Source organism: Somniosus microcephalus, unplaced genomic scaffold, assembly GCF_052327205.1.
Source record: "Somniosus microcephalus isolate GS21.2 unplaced genomic scaffold, FLI_Smic_1.0 unresolved_chr4, whole genome shotgun sequence".
In the NCBI taxonomy this organism is placed as follows: domain Eukaryota; kingdom Metazoa; phylum Chordata; class Chondrichthyes; order Squaliformes; family Somniosidae; genus Somniosus; species Somniosus microcephalus.
In genome coordinates, this window is record NW_028225182.1 from 36,399,948 (window position 1) to 36,417,819 (window position 17,872).

Here is a 17,872-nt window from a genome sequence, read left to right on the forward strand (position 1 = left end):
CTCCATAAGAGACCTTGCACCCTCGGGGACCACAGTAACCCACTACCCACTACCACCCCCCCCCCACGATCCGATATCCAGCCCCAGCAGACGGCAGGCCTGGGCCCCGCGACCCGCTCGACATCTACGAGGACGACACGCCTGTGCCACAGCCTACGCTGGACTCGACGCCGGAAGCTTCACTACCCCTGCCGTCGCCACGCCGATCACAGCGGCAGACAAGACCTCCGGAGAGACTCCAATACACTAACTTTTAATACACTTCACCCCGCCGGACTCAATTTTAAACAAGGGGTGAATGTGGTAAACCACTGTTTGTATTCCTGTTTGTCCTGTTTGTATTCCACTGTGTACATGCCTGGACATGCCTCGGCTGACTCCTCCCACAGGTCCTAGTATAAAGGTGACTGCTCCCCAGCCCTTGGTATCCTGGACCGGTCGACCACTCGAGGCAGACCTCCATTCTGTTGTTAATAAAAGCCTTTAGTTACTCTTCTAACTCTCAGTCTTTTATGAGTAATTGATAGCGCATCAATGTACAAAGGAGAAACCGTTTAACAGCCATCAAGGGAAATCTCCAGACCGATCAATATGCGAACCGACTTACGGTGACAAAGTAAAAGACATTAAAAGACATTATCGGCCAGGAAGGCCAGTTAAGTTATCACCGGCTCCCGTTACAAGACAAAGCGCCCCTGCAGAGATTTCTGCCCGCCAAAATATTACAAAGACTGGACTATGATCTGGCGGGAGATAAGGCTGGCCCAAAAAGGGTATAAATATGGATTTTGAAAAGTCCATCAGCGCCTCTTCTACCTCGGTAGCTTCGGAATTCGATCAGGAAGTTTCGGACGGACATTTCGGAAAGGACAACGTGGTCGGTGTTCAGCCAGACAAGGCTCGGCCACGACGAGGGTGGCCCGGGTACCGTTGTCGGGAGATCATCGACGACCCAGGCCGAAGAAGAAGACACCCTCAGGAAAACCGACGATCCAGGCCGGAGAGAAAGGACATTCCGGGCCTAGCACTTCCGTGCCTCAACATCCCATCGAGGTGTTGTTCTGTTCCATGAACCCAAATCCACAACAGACTTGGTGGATTTCAGCCATGACGAGCGCTCACCGAGGCTGTGTCCACTGCCTCATCGCCTGAGAGAGAGAGAGAGAAAAACAAGCTGCGCCAGAAGTTTCCAAATCCACGTGACGACGGAAAGCTGTGCCAGAAAGGCTGCGAACCCCTCCTTTTTGCGATTCTGATAGCGGTGAGCATGATCCCGAGTTCCTCAAGTTGAAACTTAGTTTAGGTATTAGGGGAGGGAGTAAGGTTAAATCGTAATGTGTTTCCCCTTTTACGACGTGCCGTGTGTTCCCCATTTCCATAGAGTCAAGTTCATAAATTTGTGCATGATTGTAGTTACTTTAATCTGTGCCTATGACATGTATTTTGTAATGCTTCAAACTGTTTAAAAATAAAAGCATCCATTTCATGCTATTCAACCTGGTCTATTGAGTCCTTTCTCTGCACTACAGTTCTCTGCATCTAAGTCCAAGGTCTAGAACCGTAGGGGAGAGTGGGTCGAACCACTCAAGGGTAATTATTGCACAAAGCCTGGCAGGAGACCAGAACGAGCAAGAGAAACCCCCTACAATGATGACAAGTTGGTGTTGTTGTTCCAGTGTGACAGTCTCCATTTCCCATCACAACCTTTATCAGTCTGTATGAAACAGGACAATTGTAATTAGAGTGACTTTGCCTCTATTTTAGAGTTTTAGTTTGGATAGACTGTTTCCCCCTGATGATGTCCTTTTACTTATCAGCAAGGACGGGGGAGCTTGTCCTGTTTTGCAGACTACGAGTTAGGGGCAGTGGGTGAAGCTCAGGCCCATACTGATCATCTATAAGAGGTCCTCCCCACAAGGGACAGGACACTGCTAACAAGAACAAAGAGTCTGTCCGAACTAATGTCCCACAGTACATATCAACTGATTAAGGTCCAACTTTCCGATCCGGTAAAATGAAGCAATGATCCCGTCCGCATCCAGCCATTTGTAGAAGCTTCTGGAAAACCCATTGGACGCCGAGTGTTTGCGTGCCAGGCTCCCTGGAGAGGGAGCGGGCAATGCCCACCGGTACACTCAAGGCCTCCCGCAACCGGTGGGCACCGCAGGGAATGGAGAGTCTTATCGGCACGAGTAATAATATTATGATTTACTTTTATGAGTTTCCTGTTGTTTTGTCGAAAGAACATTCTGCGTTTGAGTTCCTTTGTTAATTGTGCCACCTTAAAGAGGGAGGCCAGGTGTAAATTCGTTCCCCTGTTGATGACACCGGGACAACCCATGTCATTTTATGGCTCAATTTTTCAAAATCCACATTAGACATAGGAACATCGGAACAGGAGGAGGCCATTCAGCCCCTCGAGCCTGTCGCTCCATTCAATGAGATCGTGGCTGATCTGGGACCTAACCCCATATACCCGTCTTTGGCCCATATCCCTTAATACCTTTGGTTATCAAAAATCTATCAATCTCAGATCTAAAATTAACAATTGACCCAGCAACAACTGCCGTTAGCGGAAGAGAGTTCCAAACCTCTCCCACCCTTTGTGTGTAGAAATGTTTCCTAACTTCACTTCTGAAAGATCTGGCTGTAATTTTTAGGCCATGTCCCCTTGTCCTGAACTCCCAACCAGTGGAAATAGTTTGTCTCTGTGTACCCTATCAGTTCCCCTTAATATCTTGAAAACGCCAATCAAATCACCCCTTAACATTGTAAATTCCGAGCTTTCCACCATTGGGAAAGTACGCTGATCTATCCTTTTTAGATCCAAAGTGGATGACTACTGTATTAATGGTGCCCATCAAAATGTGCCCTTGTGTGACTCTTTCAGGTGGGGGTGATTGACCAAATTGTAATAGGCCCTCGTGGCAATAAATCCATCAGTTCTGTCTTTTTTTTCCTTTTTTATTATTTTTTTTTCTTTTATTTCAAGTTTTATTTAAAGTTTTATTAATTTACAGTTGATTAGTTTAATCAAAAGACCACCCCTAATTGGTCGAATGTTTTCTTAAGTTACAGTCAATTGCTTTAATCAAAAAGAGCAGCCAAATTTTAAATTAATTTGTTAAGGTTCCTTTAAAGTTTTATTTATAAACTAATTGGTTAATCACCCACACAAAAAAGATTACTGTTGATTTGCTTAACCACCCAATCAAAAGGGTCACTCCGATTGGTTGAATTAAAATAGGCCCTCCTGGCAATAAATCCATGAGTTCTGTGATTGGGTAGAAATTGTGGAGCTTGGGGTTAATCGGCTCAATGTGACTGCAGGTTGTGTGTATAAAAGGTGCTTGTTGGTGGGTGCAGGGATAGTTGAGTTGTTTAGTATCATGGGGGATTTTGTAGTGAGGGGTTTGCTCCCAGTGCTGGTGTTAGTTGGAGCTGTTTGTTCCTCTGATATTTGGCAACAGTTTGGGGGCCAGAGGTTTCCATGGAGAAGAGTAAAAGCCACCCCTGGGCCTCAGCGAGTCCCTTCTCCTGGGTCTCCCTTTGGCTCCGGTTTCAGTGTGTCTGAGGGGCGCAGTGTGTCTCCACTGCAGACTGTGAGGGTGCAGTGTGGAGAGCACAACCTGCTGGTCAGGGTACAGATGGATTTATTTGGAACCAGGCACCTGATTAAAGCTGCTGACCTGACCCTGGGGACGGCAGGTTGTCCGTCAACCGGGATCTACTCTCAGAACCACACCGTCCTCTTTGACTATGGGCTCCATGAGTGTGGCAGCAGAGTGAAGGTAATGTGATTCCTCAACTCTTGCTCTAAGCTTGGTGTCTGGAATAGACCCAACTTGTTTTTCCTACCCTGATTCCTGTCTCCTGCTTTTAAAACCTCCAGACTTGTGTTGAATTATGTATTGTCCTTTGCTTTAACTGGTTTTCCTGAGTGTCTCCAACATTGATCTCGGCCTTATTGGCCTTGATCCTTCACTTAGTTCTTAACTTTTCCTTCCTTATATCCTGTCTTGTGGATTTTCAGGTCACTGGGGGTTTAGTTATCTACAATATTGAGTTTTTTTTCTTCCACTCCTTTTGTATCAGAATACGGGGGAGTCTGGCTTAAATGAGGCTTTAATCTTGTTCTATTCATTGCTCTAACTTATCAACCTGTGGCTCCTTTTTTATTGAAGTGAAGCTGTCCTTTCATTGAATCTTTATTCTGTTTAATTGTCTTGTGCTTGCAATCCCCCTCCTTGCTTTAGCTGCTGAGGCTGCACAACTTCCAACCACCTGAGTAGAATGTTGTCCATTTCTGAACCTGATGTCTTTCAGATGTCTGGAGATTTCCTGGTCTACGCCACCCACCTGAACCACACCCCCAAGGCCCATGGATCTGTCATTGTGAGAACTAATGGAGCTGTCGTTCCCATTGAGTGCCACTATTTTAGGTAAGATTCTTTACACTGTCGCAAATAACGTCTACAGCTGGTGTAGTTCTCTGACCTTGTCCTAAAATGGCTCCGTTGTCTTTCCAGGAAGGGCAATGTGAGCAGTAACCCGATCAAGCCCACCTGGATCCCGTTCAGCTCCACCAAGTCTGGAGAGGGGCTTCTGTCATTCTCTCTGCGCCTAATGAATGGTATGTGATGGGTGGATGTGGAATGATTTCCTGTAGTCACCCACTGGCAGTTGTACCCAGTCTCCAACCCTTGTCCCTCTTGTACTTCAGATGACTGGCTCACAGAGCGCACCTCGACTGTCTACTACCTGGGTGACCTCATTCACATTGAGGCCTCTGTTTCAATGACCAACCACATGCCCCTGAAGCTCTACATTGATCGCTGTGTCGCTACGTTAAGCCCAGACACGGACTCCGCCCCGAGATACAGCATCATTGACTACAATGGGTAAGGAGCACTCTGCTTTCTCCAGCTGATCCTGTCTCAATGGCTTCTCTTGATTCACTCCATGTCGTTTTTAAAAAAAAAAATATTTCTTCAGTTGCCTCCTGGACAGCAAAGCTGAGGACTCCTTCTCAACCTTCGTGTTGCCAAGAGACGAGCGTGAGCTGGACAAGCTCCACTTTGACTTGGATGCCTTCCGCTTCTTTGGAGATGATCGTTCCTTGGTAAGAGGAAGCCGACCACTGCAAAGTATTTACAGCCAATCTGCATAACTGGGTTGTGCTCCACATGAGTGTCCTCCATCTCCTCTTCATCTAACTCTCCAACATATCCTTCTATTCCTTTCTCCCACCTGTGTTTATCTAGCTTCCCCTTAAATGAATCTACACTATTCGCCTCAACCACTCCCTGTGGTAGCGAGTTCCACATTCTCACCACTCTCTGGGTAAAGAAGTTTCCCCTGAAATCCCTCTGCTGTATATCCTGTGATCCTATGAATCACTAACATTAACCACTTTTCTCTGTTTCTAGCCAGCTTGCTATCCATTCTGCTACTTGTCCCCTGAATCCACCTGTTCATTGAGTTCCCAAGTTGGGAGGGAGTCACTATATAATGACTTGTGTTGACTGTGTCCCTCAGATTTTCATCTCCTGTCACCTGAAGGTTGCTGCAGTGGATCGGAGAGATTCCATGAGCAAAGCTTGTACTTTCCAGAAGATGCAGAATGTGTAAGTGCCCCCTCTCGCCCTCAGGGATGTGTTGTGTGGGGAAGTGATGCCCAACCTGATTGTGAAACTGATTCTCTTGTTTAGCTGGACCCCATTGGAAGTATCCAACAATGACGTTTGTGCCTGTTGTCACTTGGGCAACTGCAGTGCCACAAGGGAGTTTGGATTTGATTCCAGAGGAAGGAGGGATCTTGTACCTGACGCTGGTAGGACATTGATTCTCTAGATGTTGGAGGTTGCCCTTTACCCTCTCTAACTGGAATGTTTGATATTGCAGTGAGTGATGCTGAATTGAAGTGGGAGGGTGAGGCCTCCCTTGGACCCCTGGTCATTCTGGACACTGATGTGACAGACCTGGCAACCGAGTCCCTTAATGAGGTTGAGCAACGGATGGCGGAGAGGTCTCCAGGTGGTGAGTTGGCTGACTGCTAGTTTCCATTTCCCCCTCAGTATTTCTTTCACTCACTGTTGGTTTCTCATTGCTGTTTAGGTGCTGAGTCTGAGGTGGTCCTGATGGTGGCCCTGACTGTGACTGCTGTCTCTCTGATCTCTGCTTCTTTGATCGCCTTGTTCCTGTACAGGAAACGCAAGCAAACCCTGCGCAACAACTTGTGATTAATAAAGTGGTGAAATTAGCAAATCTGTAATGGTTATTGCTTGCATTTGGTCATTGATCACGGCTGGGGATTTGCATTCTGAATATGGGAAGTTTTCCATATTTATTTACTTCCATTAATGATTCTTGACCCAGTGACATGCCTGCTGAGTGTATTTAATCTTTTCACCAGATATCAGGCTACTGGGGTATCTGCCCCATTTCACTAGTTTATTAACAGCAACTTGGAAGTGTTTGCCTGGAGCTAGTTATCTTGGCCTGCTGTTTGTCCCTTGTTAAGGAGGTTTGTGGGGCTCTTGTGGCGTGAGGTTAGTGGGACTGATTATTGAGCCCCATGAAATTGCAATGTTCCTGGAAATTTTAATGCTGGGATTAGTTTATTACTAAAGTGGAGGTTGTTTAGTCCTCTATAACTGACTGGGATAATGAGTCTAAATGGGGTAGATGTCCATATTCTAAAAATGATAGCAGCACTAGCGAGGGTGCAAAACATTTATTAGGCTGATTCCAGAACTGAGATTAGACTTATTAGGAAAGATTGACCTGTTTGGGTTGCCTTCTCTAGGAAAGAGAAGGCTGAGGGTGTTTAAAATTATGACTGGGTTCGATAGAGATGTTTCCACTTGGGGGCAAGACCAGAACTCGGGGCCTGTAACTACAAGGTAGTAACTAACTAATGATTCCAATGGTGAATGCAGGAGAAACTTCTTTACCCAGAGAGTGGTGAGAATGTGGATCTCGCTATCACGGAGTGGTTGAGGCGAATGGTGTAGCTGCATTTAAGGGGGAGCTCTAAGCATGAGGGAGGAAGGATATGCTGTTTGGGTGAGATGAAGGGTGGGAGGAGGCTCGTGTGGAGCATGGACTAGTTGGACTGAATAGCCTGTTTCTGTGCTGTCGATGGCTTGTTAACCTGCAGGATTAGTGACCTGAGGAATTGCATCTCTGAAGGCCCCTTAAATGGCTTTCGGTCTTGGCCGTGGCTCAGTGGACAGCGCTCTAGCCTGAGTCGGAAGGTCGTAGGTTCAAATCCCACTATAGAAAGCTTGAGTACAAAAGCCAGGCTGACACTCCCAGTGCTGCACTGTCGGAGGTGCCATCTTTCGGATGAGAAGTTAAACCGAGGCCACTTCTGCCCCCTCGGGTGGATGTAAAAGATCCTGTGGCACTTTTTGGAAGAAGAGCAGGGGAGTTCTTCCCTCTGACCAATTGTTATCCATCAGCCAACATCATAAGATGACCTGGCCATTATCACATTGCTGTTTGTAGGCTCTTGATGGGCTGCCATGTTTCTGACAACAGTGACTACATTTCAGAAGTAATTCATTGGTTATGAAGTGCATTTTTTAATTTGTTCATGGGATGTGGGTGTCACTGCCAAGACCTGCATTTATTGCCCATGCCTAGTTAGGCTTGAAGGTGGTGGTGGTGAACTGCTTTCTAGTCCAGCTGCAGGTTGGGCAGGGAGTTGTAGGATTTTGACCCAGCGACTATATGAAGGGACGGCGATATATTTCCAAGTCAGGATGGTGTGTGACTTGGAGGGGAACTTGGAGGTGCTGGTGTTCCCATGCGCCTGCTGCCCTTGTCCTTCTAGCTGGTAGAGGCCATGGATTTGGGAGATGCTGCCGAAGAAGCCTTGGTGAGTTGCTGCAGTGCATCTTGTAGATGGTACACACTGCAGCCAGTGTGCGCCGGTGGTGGAGGGAGTGAATGTTTAAGGTGTTGGTGGGACATCCTGAACGTGGTATGGTGCTGTATAAATAAAAGATTGTTCTTTCTAAACATCTCTGACGTGAGTGTGGGACCTACAATAAAAAATAATTATGTCTAACCAACATACTAGGTCCCCAAGTGGGATTGAGTTGCCGTACTGGATCTCCAACATCAGGTGGGGCTAGAATCCACACAAACTTAACGAGCACACTTTTGTATCTCTCGTGGCCGACCCTGGTCAGTGAATGCTGGCTGAAATCTGCAGTAGGACTGTTGTCAATACTTAACCACTTACATTTATGTCGCCCCTTCAACGTACTAAAATGTCCCAGAAGCGCTTTCAATTAAAATTTGACACCAAGCCACATAAGGAGATATTAGGGCAGATAACCAAAAGCTTGGTCAAAGAGGGAGGTATTATGGAGCGCTGGAGAGGTTTAGGGAGGGAATTCCAGAGCTTGGGGCCCAGGCAGCTGAAGACGAGGCCGCCAACGGTGGAGCGATTGAAATCTGGGATCCTCCAGAGGGCAGAATTGGAGAAGTGCAGATATCTCGGAGACGGGGGTGTTGTAGGGCTGGAGGCCTCAGGATGTCCCAAAGCGCTTTACTTTTGAAATGGAGTCACTGTCGTAATGTGGGAAACGCAGCAGCCAATTTGCAAGCTTCCAAAAACAGCAATGTGAAAATGACCAGATAATCTGTATTTAGTGATGTTGATTGAGGGATAAATATTGTCCCCAGGACACTGGGGAGAACTCCTCCTGCTCTTCTTCCAATAGCAGCCGTAGGATCTTTTACATTCACCTAAGAGGGCAGATGGGACCTCGGTTTAACGTTTCACCCAAAAGATGGCACCTCTGACAGTGCAGCACTCCCTCAGCATTGCACTGGGAGTGTCAGCCTGGATTATGGGCTCAAGTCTCTGGAGTGGGACTTGAACCCTCGACCTTCTGACTCAGAGGCAAGTGTGCTACCGGCTGACACCTTTAAGATGATCTACTGTTGGGGCAGGTTTCCGGTTTATTGATAACATCTGCAATTATATGGTTCCTTACCACGTTAAAATGCCTCACAACACTTCAGGCAGTGAATTACATTTGAAGATCAGAGACTCTTCTGCCTGCGATGGGGGTAGAAACTTTTGAGCACGTGCGGTGGGAGCGGTTTTCTGTCGGACCGCCAATCAGATGAGTTTGTTGGCTCAGGTGTCTCTGAACCCCCGAGGTTCGCAGCGCAGCGGGAGGCCGTTCAGCCCATCAAATCAGTGCCAGCTCTCTCTCTCCGATGCAGCAATCCAAACCTGCCTCTCCGAGACTTCCAGTGCAGGGGTCGTAGTCATGTCCTCGACTCAGCGGCTGAGCGTTCCGGCTCACGATGGTCAGGCAGTTCCCACTTCAGCCCTGTCTTTTTTGTTGGCATTTCATCACAAAGACGACGCAAAAAGTGTCAGGCAGATTGCTGGGAGGACTGTGCCAAGGCCCCATTGCCATGGGAACAAGCTGGCTTGGTTAGGCAGTGTAGGCCACACCTGTCCAAAATGGTAAATCAGCCGTCACTGTCCAAAACTAATCCCACTGATCTACTCTCTTCCCATAGCCCTGTATAAATGCCAAACTAACCCCACTGCCCCGCTCTCTCTCCATAGCCCTGTATCAATCCCAAACTAATCCCACTGGCCCGCTCTACCCGAATAGCCCTGTATCAATCTCCAAACTAATCCCACTGCCCCGCTCTCTCCCCATAGCCCTGTATCAATCCCAAACTAATCATAGAAACATAGAGATAGGAACAGGAGTCGGCCATTCGGCCCTTCGAGCCTGCTCCGCCATTCAATGAGATCATGGCTGATCTTCGTCTGAGATCATAGCTGATCTTACCAGTTCAGTACCCCGTCCCCGCCTTTTCTCCGTAACCCTTAATCCCCTTAGCCTTCAGAAATATATCCAATTCTCTCTTGAAAATATTTATTGAATTAGCCTTCACAGCCCTCTGTGGCAGGGAATTCCACAGGCTCACCACTCTTTGAGTGAAGAAATTCTTCCTCATCTCTGTTTTAAATGATTTGCCCGCTATTTTTAGACTGTGGCCCCTGGTTCTGTGCTCCCCGGCCATTGGAAACATTCTCTCTGAATTCAGCCTGTCCAGGCCTGCCATAATTTTATATGTTTCGATGAGATCCCCTCAATCTTCTAAACTCCAGTGAGTACAAGCCCAAACTATTTAATCTCTCTTCGTAGGTCATTCCCGCCATTCCAGGTATCAGCCTGGTGAATCGCCGTTGCACTCTTTCCATGGCAAGAACATCCTTCCGCAGATGGGGCGACCAAAACTGTACACAATACTCCAGATGCGGTCTCACCAGCACCTTGTACAGCTGTAGTAAGGTATCCCTATTCCTATACTCGAACCCCCTTGATATGAAGGCCAACATACCATTTGCCTTCTTAATCGCCTGTTGCACCTGCATGCTCTCCTTCAGTGACTGGTGCACAAGAACACCCAGGTCCCTCTGCACTTCCCCATCTCCCAATCTATTGCCATTTAGATAATAATCTACCCTCCTGTTTTTACCCCCAAAGTGGATAACCTCGCATTTATCCACATTATAGTGCATCTGCCACGTATCCGCCCATTCCCCCAACCTGTCCAAATCGCACTGTAGCCTCCTGACATCCTCATCAGAGCCCACCCCTCCTCCTAGTTTAGTGTCGTCAGCGAATTTGGAAATATTGCATCCAATTCCCTGATCCAGATCATTTATATATATATTGTGAACAGCTGGGGTCCCAGGACAGATCCTTGCGGCACCCCGCTGGTCACTGCCTGCCACTCCGAAAACGAGCCGTTTATTCCAACTCTCTGTTTTCTATCCGCCAGCCAGTTCTCTATCCACGTTAATACTTTGCCCCCAATCCCATGAGCCTTAATTTTGCATGATAATCTTTTGTGTGGAACCTTATCGAAGGCTTTCTGGAAGTCAAGGTACACCACATCCACTGGCTCTCCCCCATCTATTTTACCAGTTACTTCCTCAAAAAATTCCAGCAGATTAGTCAAACACGATTTACCCTTTGTAAATCCATGTTGACTCTGTCCGATCCTTTCCCCATTTGTCAAGTGCTCCGCTATTTTATCCTTAATAATGGACTCTAGCATTTTGCCCACAACCGATGTAAGGCTTACTGGTCTATAATTCCCTGCTTTCTCTCTACCCCCCTTTTTAAATATTGGGGTAACATTAGCTACCCTCCAATCCACGGGTACTGTTCCCGAGTCAATGGAGTTCCGGAAGATGATCCTTAGAGCATCTGCTATCTCCAGGGCCACCTCCTTAAGTACCCTAGGATGTAGTTTATCAGGCCCCGGGGATTTGTCGGCCTTCAGTCCCCTCAACTTACCCAACACCATATCCCTAGAGATACTAATTTCTGTCAGCTCCTCCCTCTCATTAGTCCCTATGTTTGCCGATATTCCTGGGAGGTTATTTGTGTCCTCCTTTGTGAATACAGAACCAAAGTATGAGTTTAATTGGTCTGCCATTTCCTTATTCTCCATTATATATTCTCCCGAATCGGACTGCAAGGGACCGACTTGGGATTTTACCAGTCTTTTCCTCCTGATATACCGATAAAAGCTTTTGCAGTCTGTCTTTATGTTTGCTGCAAGTTTACTTTCGTATTCTATTTTCCCCTTCCTGATTAATCCCTTTGTCCTCTTTTGCTGTATCCTGTACTGCCCCCAATCTTCCGGTCTGGTGCTTTTTTTTGCCAGTTGATATGCCCTTTTTTTTGATTTTATGCTGTCCCTAATTTCCCTCGTTATCCACGGTTGAGTCACCTTTTTAGGTTTATTTTTATGCCAAACCGGTATAAACATGTTCTGGAATTCTTCCATTCTATCTTTGAATGCTTGCCATTGTCTATCCACTGTCAATCCCCCCAGAAACACCACCCAATCAATCTTACCCAATTCCCGTCTCATACCCTCGTAATTCCCTTTATTTAAGTTCTGGACCTTAGTCTCTGATTCAATTTCCTCACTCTCCATCTCGACTGAGAGCTCGATCATATTATGATCGCTCTGACCCAAGGGGCCTCGTACAAGAAGATTGCTGATAAGTCCCTTCTCATTGCACAATACCCAGTCTAAAATGGCCTGATCTCGAGTCGGCTCCTCGACATATTGGTCCAGATAACCGTCCCGAAAACATTCCAGGAATTCCTCCTCCTCAGAATTTTTACTAATTTGGGTAGTCCAATCAATATGTAAATTAAAGTCACCCATGATGACAGCTGTGCTCTTATCGCACGCTTCTCTAATTTCCCTTTTTATGCCTTCCCTCACCTCCATATTACTATTTGGAGGCCTATATATCACACCCACTAACGTTTTCCTCCCCTTGCTATTTCTCATTTCTACCCATACAGATTCCGTTTCATCCGAGTTAATATCCTTCCTTTCCATTGCATTAATCCCCTCCTTTACCAGCAATGCTACCCCACCTCCCCTACCTTTTTGCCGATCCTTCCTAAATATTGTATATCCCTGGATGTTAAGTTCCCAGCCTTGCCCACCCTGCAGCCACGTTTCTGTAATCCCAATCAAATCATACTTGTTTACCTCTATTTCCACAACTAATTCATCCACCTTGTTCCTAATGCTTCTAGCATTAAGATACAAAGCCTTCAGGCTTGCTTTTTTCACACTCTCATTATGAATTAGTTTGGCCCTTTGTGTTTCTCTCCTTTGCTTATTGCTTCTCACCTTTCTACCATCTATTTCTGACTTCATATGACTTCCCTCTTTTCCACTTACCCACTGCCCCGCTCTCTCTCCACAGCCCTGTATCAATCCCAAACTAATTCCACTGCCCCACTCTCTCCCCATAGCCCTGTATCAATCCCAAACTAATTCCACTGCCCCACTCTCTCCCCAAAGCCCTGGATCAATCCCAAACTAATCCCACTGCCCCGCTCTCTCCCCATAGCCCTGTATCAATCCCAAACTAATCCCACTGCCCCGCTCTCTCCCCATAGCCCTGTATCAATCCAAAACTAATCCCACTACCCCGCTCTCTCCATAACCCTGTATCGATCCCAAACTAATCCCACTGCCCCGCTCTCTCCCCATAGCCCTGTATCAATCCTAAACTAATCCCACTGCCCCGCTCTCTCCATAACCCTGTATCGATCCCAAACTCACCCTTGCCTCTGACTTAGACGGTTGTGGATTTAAGTCCCACTCCAGAGACTCGAGCATAATAATCTCGGCTGACACCCCAGGGCAGGACTGAGGGAGTGCTGCACTGTCGGAGGTGCCGTCTTTCGGCCGCAATGCTAAACTGAGGCCCCGTCTTCCCTCTCAGATGGACGTAATAGATCCCATGGCCACTATTTCGTAGAAGAGCAGGGGAGTTATCCCCAGGTGTCCTGGCAAATATTTATCCCTCAATCAACATCACTAAAAACAGATGATCTGGTCATTATCCCGTTGCTGTTTGTGGGAGCTTGCTGTGCGCAAATTGCTGCTTTCTTTCCGACATTACAATAGTGACTGCGCTCCAAAAAGTACCTCATTGGCTGTAAAGCGCTTTGGGATGTCCTGAGGTTGTGAAAGGCGCTATATAAATACAAGTCTTTATTTCTTTCTTTTACAGGCGACTTTGGGCCGATGGTTCCCAAAGCTCTCCACCCAATGGGGGCACTTTGGTTTGGTTTTTGGTTGATGACATCGCCCAGTGTCTTCCTATTGATGGTTTTGGAGAAGGTCAACCCAATCTCTGCCTCTTTCTTTATCATAGGCAACGGCCTATTAAAAGTCAACCATGTGCTCCCTTTTTAAAGGGTCGCAAACGATAAGGTCTGTAAATTAACATAAATTTGAAAGGAACCTTAACAAATCAAATTAAAATTTGGTTGCCGGGGGTGGTGATGCACTCCATTCTCCGCGGCGCCCACCGGTCGCGGAAGGCCACAAGCCTGCCAGTGGATACCGCGTACTCCATATCCAGGGCCACCCGGGCGCGAACGTGGCCGCGGAAGAGAGGCAGGCAATCGGGCAGCTCTTTCCCACCCTCTTTCCAGTTGCCTGTTGACACAGCCGAGGCGAAAACTCCCTTTCGTCTTTTGTGTCGCCGCGAGATCACCGGGACAAGCTCTGGTTCAACCTGGATGCGTTCCGCTTCTTTGAGGATGCCAGGGACCTGGTAAGAGTTGGCCAGATGTTGGAAGGTAAGACGGTGAGCGTTGACGCTGAGTAACTCCTGGATGTGTCTCCTGCAGATCTTCATCAGTTGCCACCTGAGAGTAGCTGCAGCAGATCAAAGGCCGGATTCGGTCAACAAAGCCTGTTCCTTCCACAAGCCAGCCAACCGGTGAGAGGAATCTACCCCCGAATGGTGGACCTCTTTCTTTTTGGCGTATGGATGCATTCTGACTGATGGCTTGCTTCCTTGTTTAGATGGTCCCTGGTGAACGAGTTGGGCCTGTCCCTGGTGGAAGGATCCAATGAGGTTTGTGCCTGTTGTGATGGGGGCAACTGCAGGGGCGAGAGATTGCGATCTGGAGGAAGACCACACTCCAGGTGCAGGAGGGAGGTCCCATCTGAGCTTGGAATGTTGTGTTGGGTGTTGAGGGTGAAGAAGGATGTTTTGTAACTGGATGGAACTAATTGTTGCAGAGTCTGAGCCTGTGTGGGAGAGTGAGGCCTCACTTGGACCTCTGATCGTTCTGGATGTAGATCTGGACCTGGTTCATTCGGTGGATAGTGAAGCTGTTGGGACTCGTGAGGATGTTCCGAGTTCTTATCGAGGTGAGTGTTGATTGTATGAAAACCCAATTCCAGTCCTGTGACTCCTGACTCCATATTGGCTTCTCGTTCTCGGCAGGTGATGTGTGTTCTGAGCTACTTCTGGTCGTGGCTGTGACGTTGGCAGCTGGGGTCCTGATCTCCACCTCTCTGGTGGCCTTCCTACTGTCCAGGAAACACAACTGAATCCTCTCCCTCAATTGAGCTGCTTTATTTGTCAAAAAATGCTTCAATAAAATTGAAATGTGACTTGGTTGAGTTACAGTCTTTGGTGTTGAACTGGTTTTTAAATACACTGTCATGGTGGTTTGAACTAAGTTGTCTAAATGACACTAGACCAGTTTTGGAGGCCTATATTTAACTGACAATTTCACCACACACCGCTCAGTTTTGGGTAGTTGAAAGTAGGCATTTGCACCTGGAATAAGATTGTGGCCTTAATAGGATGGCAACTGGAATCATACAGCACAGAAAGAGGCCATTCGGCCCATCGTGCCTGTGCTAGCTCTTTGAAAGAGCTCTCCAATTAGTCCCACTCCCCCCGGCTCTTCCCCATATCCCTGCCATTTTCACCTTTGTATTTATCCAATTCCCATTTTTGAAAGACACTATTGAATCTGCTTCCACCGCCCTTTCAGGCAGCGTGTTCCAGATCACAACTTCTTTATATTAGAAGTCTCCTCATCTCTGGCTCTCTTGGCAATGACGTTATTTACTAAACCTTCTGCCAGTGGAAACCGTTACTCCTTATTTACTTTTATTAAAACCCTTACCATTTTGAACCCCTCCCTTGACCTTCTCTGCTCTAAGGAGAACAATCCCAGCTTCTCTGCAGTAATATTGTGACCTTTGTAAAGGGATGAAAGCAATGGGGATTTTCTGCCATCTTTCTAGAGCGAGTAGATGGGGTTACAGACACCCAGCTAGGAGTCCGCTGTGAGAAGGTTCCAGTCCCACATCGGGGTCAAGAGACTAGACCAAAGCAGCATCTCCTTAATTGGCCATCTTGCTCCTTGTCCACTGGCGGTAGGTGTGTCTTGGCCTGGTACTGTCACTCTGCTGGCTCTGTTCCACATTTAACATCCCTTAAAGGTTAGTTACAATTGCCTTTTTGAATATAGTGATGTAACCTACCACCCACCATCACACATGGGTGGGTAGTGGAATCAAACAGTGCTGAGGGGATTGGTAAATGATCAATTATCTTTTTCATTGCACTCTGGCTTCTGGTGCATTTCCCCCACCCGCCCAAAATCCTTCGCCCACGCCACCTCCCATCACCCCCTGTTGGTGGCCGTGCCTTCAGACATCTGGCACCTCAGCTCAGACATTCTCTCCCTAAAACCCTCAACCTCTCCTCCTAATACATTGCTTCAAACCTACATCAGTGTCCAGGCATTTACCTGTCCTAATGTCTCCTCCTTTGACTCTGTCACGTTTTTGTCTGATTTACGTGAGTTGAATGCTTTGCTTAGTTGAACATTGGGCGGTGTAACAAGGCACCACTGCAACCAGATGGTGAGGATAAAGGGGCAGGAATATAAGATGGCCATTAACAGATCAAATTAAGAATTTAGGAGGACATTCTTTACACAGAATGTGGAACATGGAGTGGTTGAAGCAGATATATTTGGAGTTGAGATACAGATCGACCATGATCGAATTGAATGGCAGAACAGGCTCGAGGGCCTGAATGGACTCCTCCTGTTCATTTGTAAAGGAGGCTGGTAGCATAGATGAGGGAGAATGAAATAGAGGGCTCTGTGGGGTGGGGAGTTAGATAGAAAGCAAAGCACGCTCTACGCTGTCCCATCAAACACTCCCAGGGCAGCGAGAGTACGGGTTAGATACAGAGTAAAGCTCCGTCTACACTGTCTCATCAATCACTCCCAGCGCAGGTACAGCATACGTTAGCTACTGTTGTGTCCCCTTGTGTTTTTATTACTATGTAACACAGACACTTTTAACTCATTTTTAGTTTACAGCTTTTACTCAGTGCTTTCATGATGTTGCTGCCGCATGGTGCGGAGTGATACAAGATGTCCGACCTTGCACTGTGCACTGCCTGACACAGTGTGCCACATAGCAGTATAAATGCACTAACCAAAGTAGTTCCACATAACAATGTAACAAGTAGTTCCATTTAACAATGTGATAATATAACGATGTAACAGATACAGGTTACAGCATGAGTTAGATACAGAGTAAAGCTCCCTCTACACTGTCCCATCAAGCACTCCCAGTGCAGCTACAGCGCGGGTTAGATACAGAATAAAGCTCCCTTTACAATGTCACGTCAAAATCTCCCAGGGCGGGTACAGCACGGGTTAGATATAGAGTAATGCTCCCTCTACACTGTCACTTCAAACAGTCCCAGGACACGCACAGCATGGGTTAGATACAGAGTAAAGCTCCCTCTGCACTGTCCCATGAAACACTCCCAGGGCAGGTACAGCACGGTTAGATACAGAGTAAAGCTCCCTCTACACTGTCCCATCAAATACTCCCAGGACAGGTACAGCACGGGTCAGATACAGAGTAAAGCTCCCTTTAAACTGTCCCATCAAACACTCCCAGGGCAGGTACAGCATAGGTTAGATACAGAGTAAAGCCCCCTTTAGACTGTCGCATCAAACTCTCCCATGGCAGATACAGCATGAGTTAGATACAGAGTAAAGCTCCCTCTACAGTACCCCATCAAACACTCCCAAGGCAGGTACAGCACGGGTTAGACACAGAGTTAAGCTCTCTTTACAATGTCCCATCAAACACTCCCAGGGCAGGTACAGCACGGGTTAGATACACAGTAAAGCTCCCTGTGCTCTGCGCAAACAAGGTAGCAAATCCCAACCTCAGAGGATCAGACCCTATTAACCACCTCCCTCAGATTTCATGTTCCCACAGCTCAGCCATTTGTGGATCCTCCCCTTCCTTCACTCCACCATTGGCACCTTGGGATGTTTTTCTGCATTAAAGGTGCGATATGATGACAAGTTGGTGTTGTTGTTCCTGTGTGACAGTCTCCATTTACCATCACACTCTTTATCAGACTGTATGAAACAGGACAATTGCAATTAGAGTGACTTTGCCTCTATTTGGGGGTTTT

At 47.2% G+C, this 17,872-nt stretch overlaps 1 protein-coding gene across 1 annotated transcript; it reads left to right on the forward strand.

Moving 5' to 3' along the window:
- The first annotated feature begins 3,385 nt into the window (after nucleotides 1-3,385).
- Nucleotides 3,386-14,952, forward strand: LOC147090540 (zona pellucida sperm-binding protein 3-like). The gene is made up of 10 exons (XM_085977059.1): nucleotides 3,386-3,791; nucleotides 4,327-4,442; nucleotides 4,530-4,633; nucleotides 4,724-4,901; nucleotides 4,996-5,006; nucleotides 14,055-14,164; nucleotides 14,241-14,332; nucleotides 14,419-14,568; nucleotides 14,636-14,769; nucleotides 14,846-14,952. The coding sequence occupies exons 1-10, from the start codon at nucleotides 3,390-3,392 to the stop codon at nucleotides 14,950-14,952; spliced, it is 1,404 nt and encodes a 467-aa protein (XP_085833185.1). The 5' UTR covers nucleotides 3,386-3,389.
- Nucleotides 14,953-17,872: the final 2,920 nt, after the last annotated feature.

Bases quoted from the DNA above. Each gene is read 5' to 3' on its own strand.
- LOC147090540 (XM_085977059.1), top strand. From the start codon at position 3,390: ATGGGGGATTTTGTAGTGAGGGGTTTGCTCCCAGTGCTGGTGTTAGTT. The intron at 4,443-4,529 runs GTAAGATTCTTT...TTGTCTTTCCAG, and splicing joins ATTGAGTGCCACTATTTTAG to GAAGGGCAATGTGAGCAGTA. The intron at 14,770-14,845 runs GTGAGTGTTGAT...CGTTCTCGGCAG, and splicing joins TGTTCCGAGTTCTTATCGAG to GTGATGTGTGTTCTGAGCTA.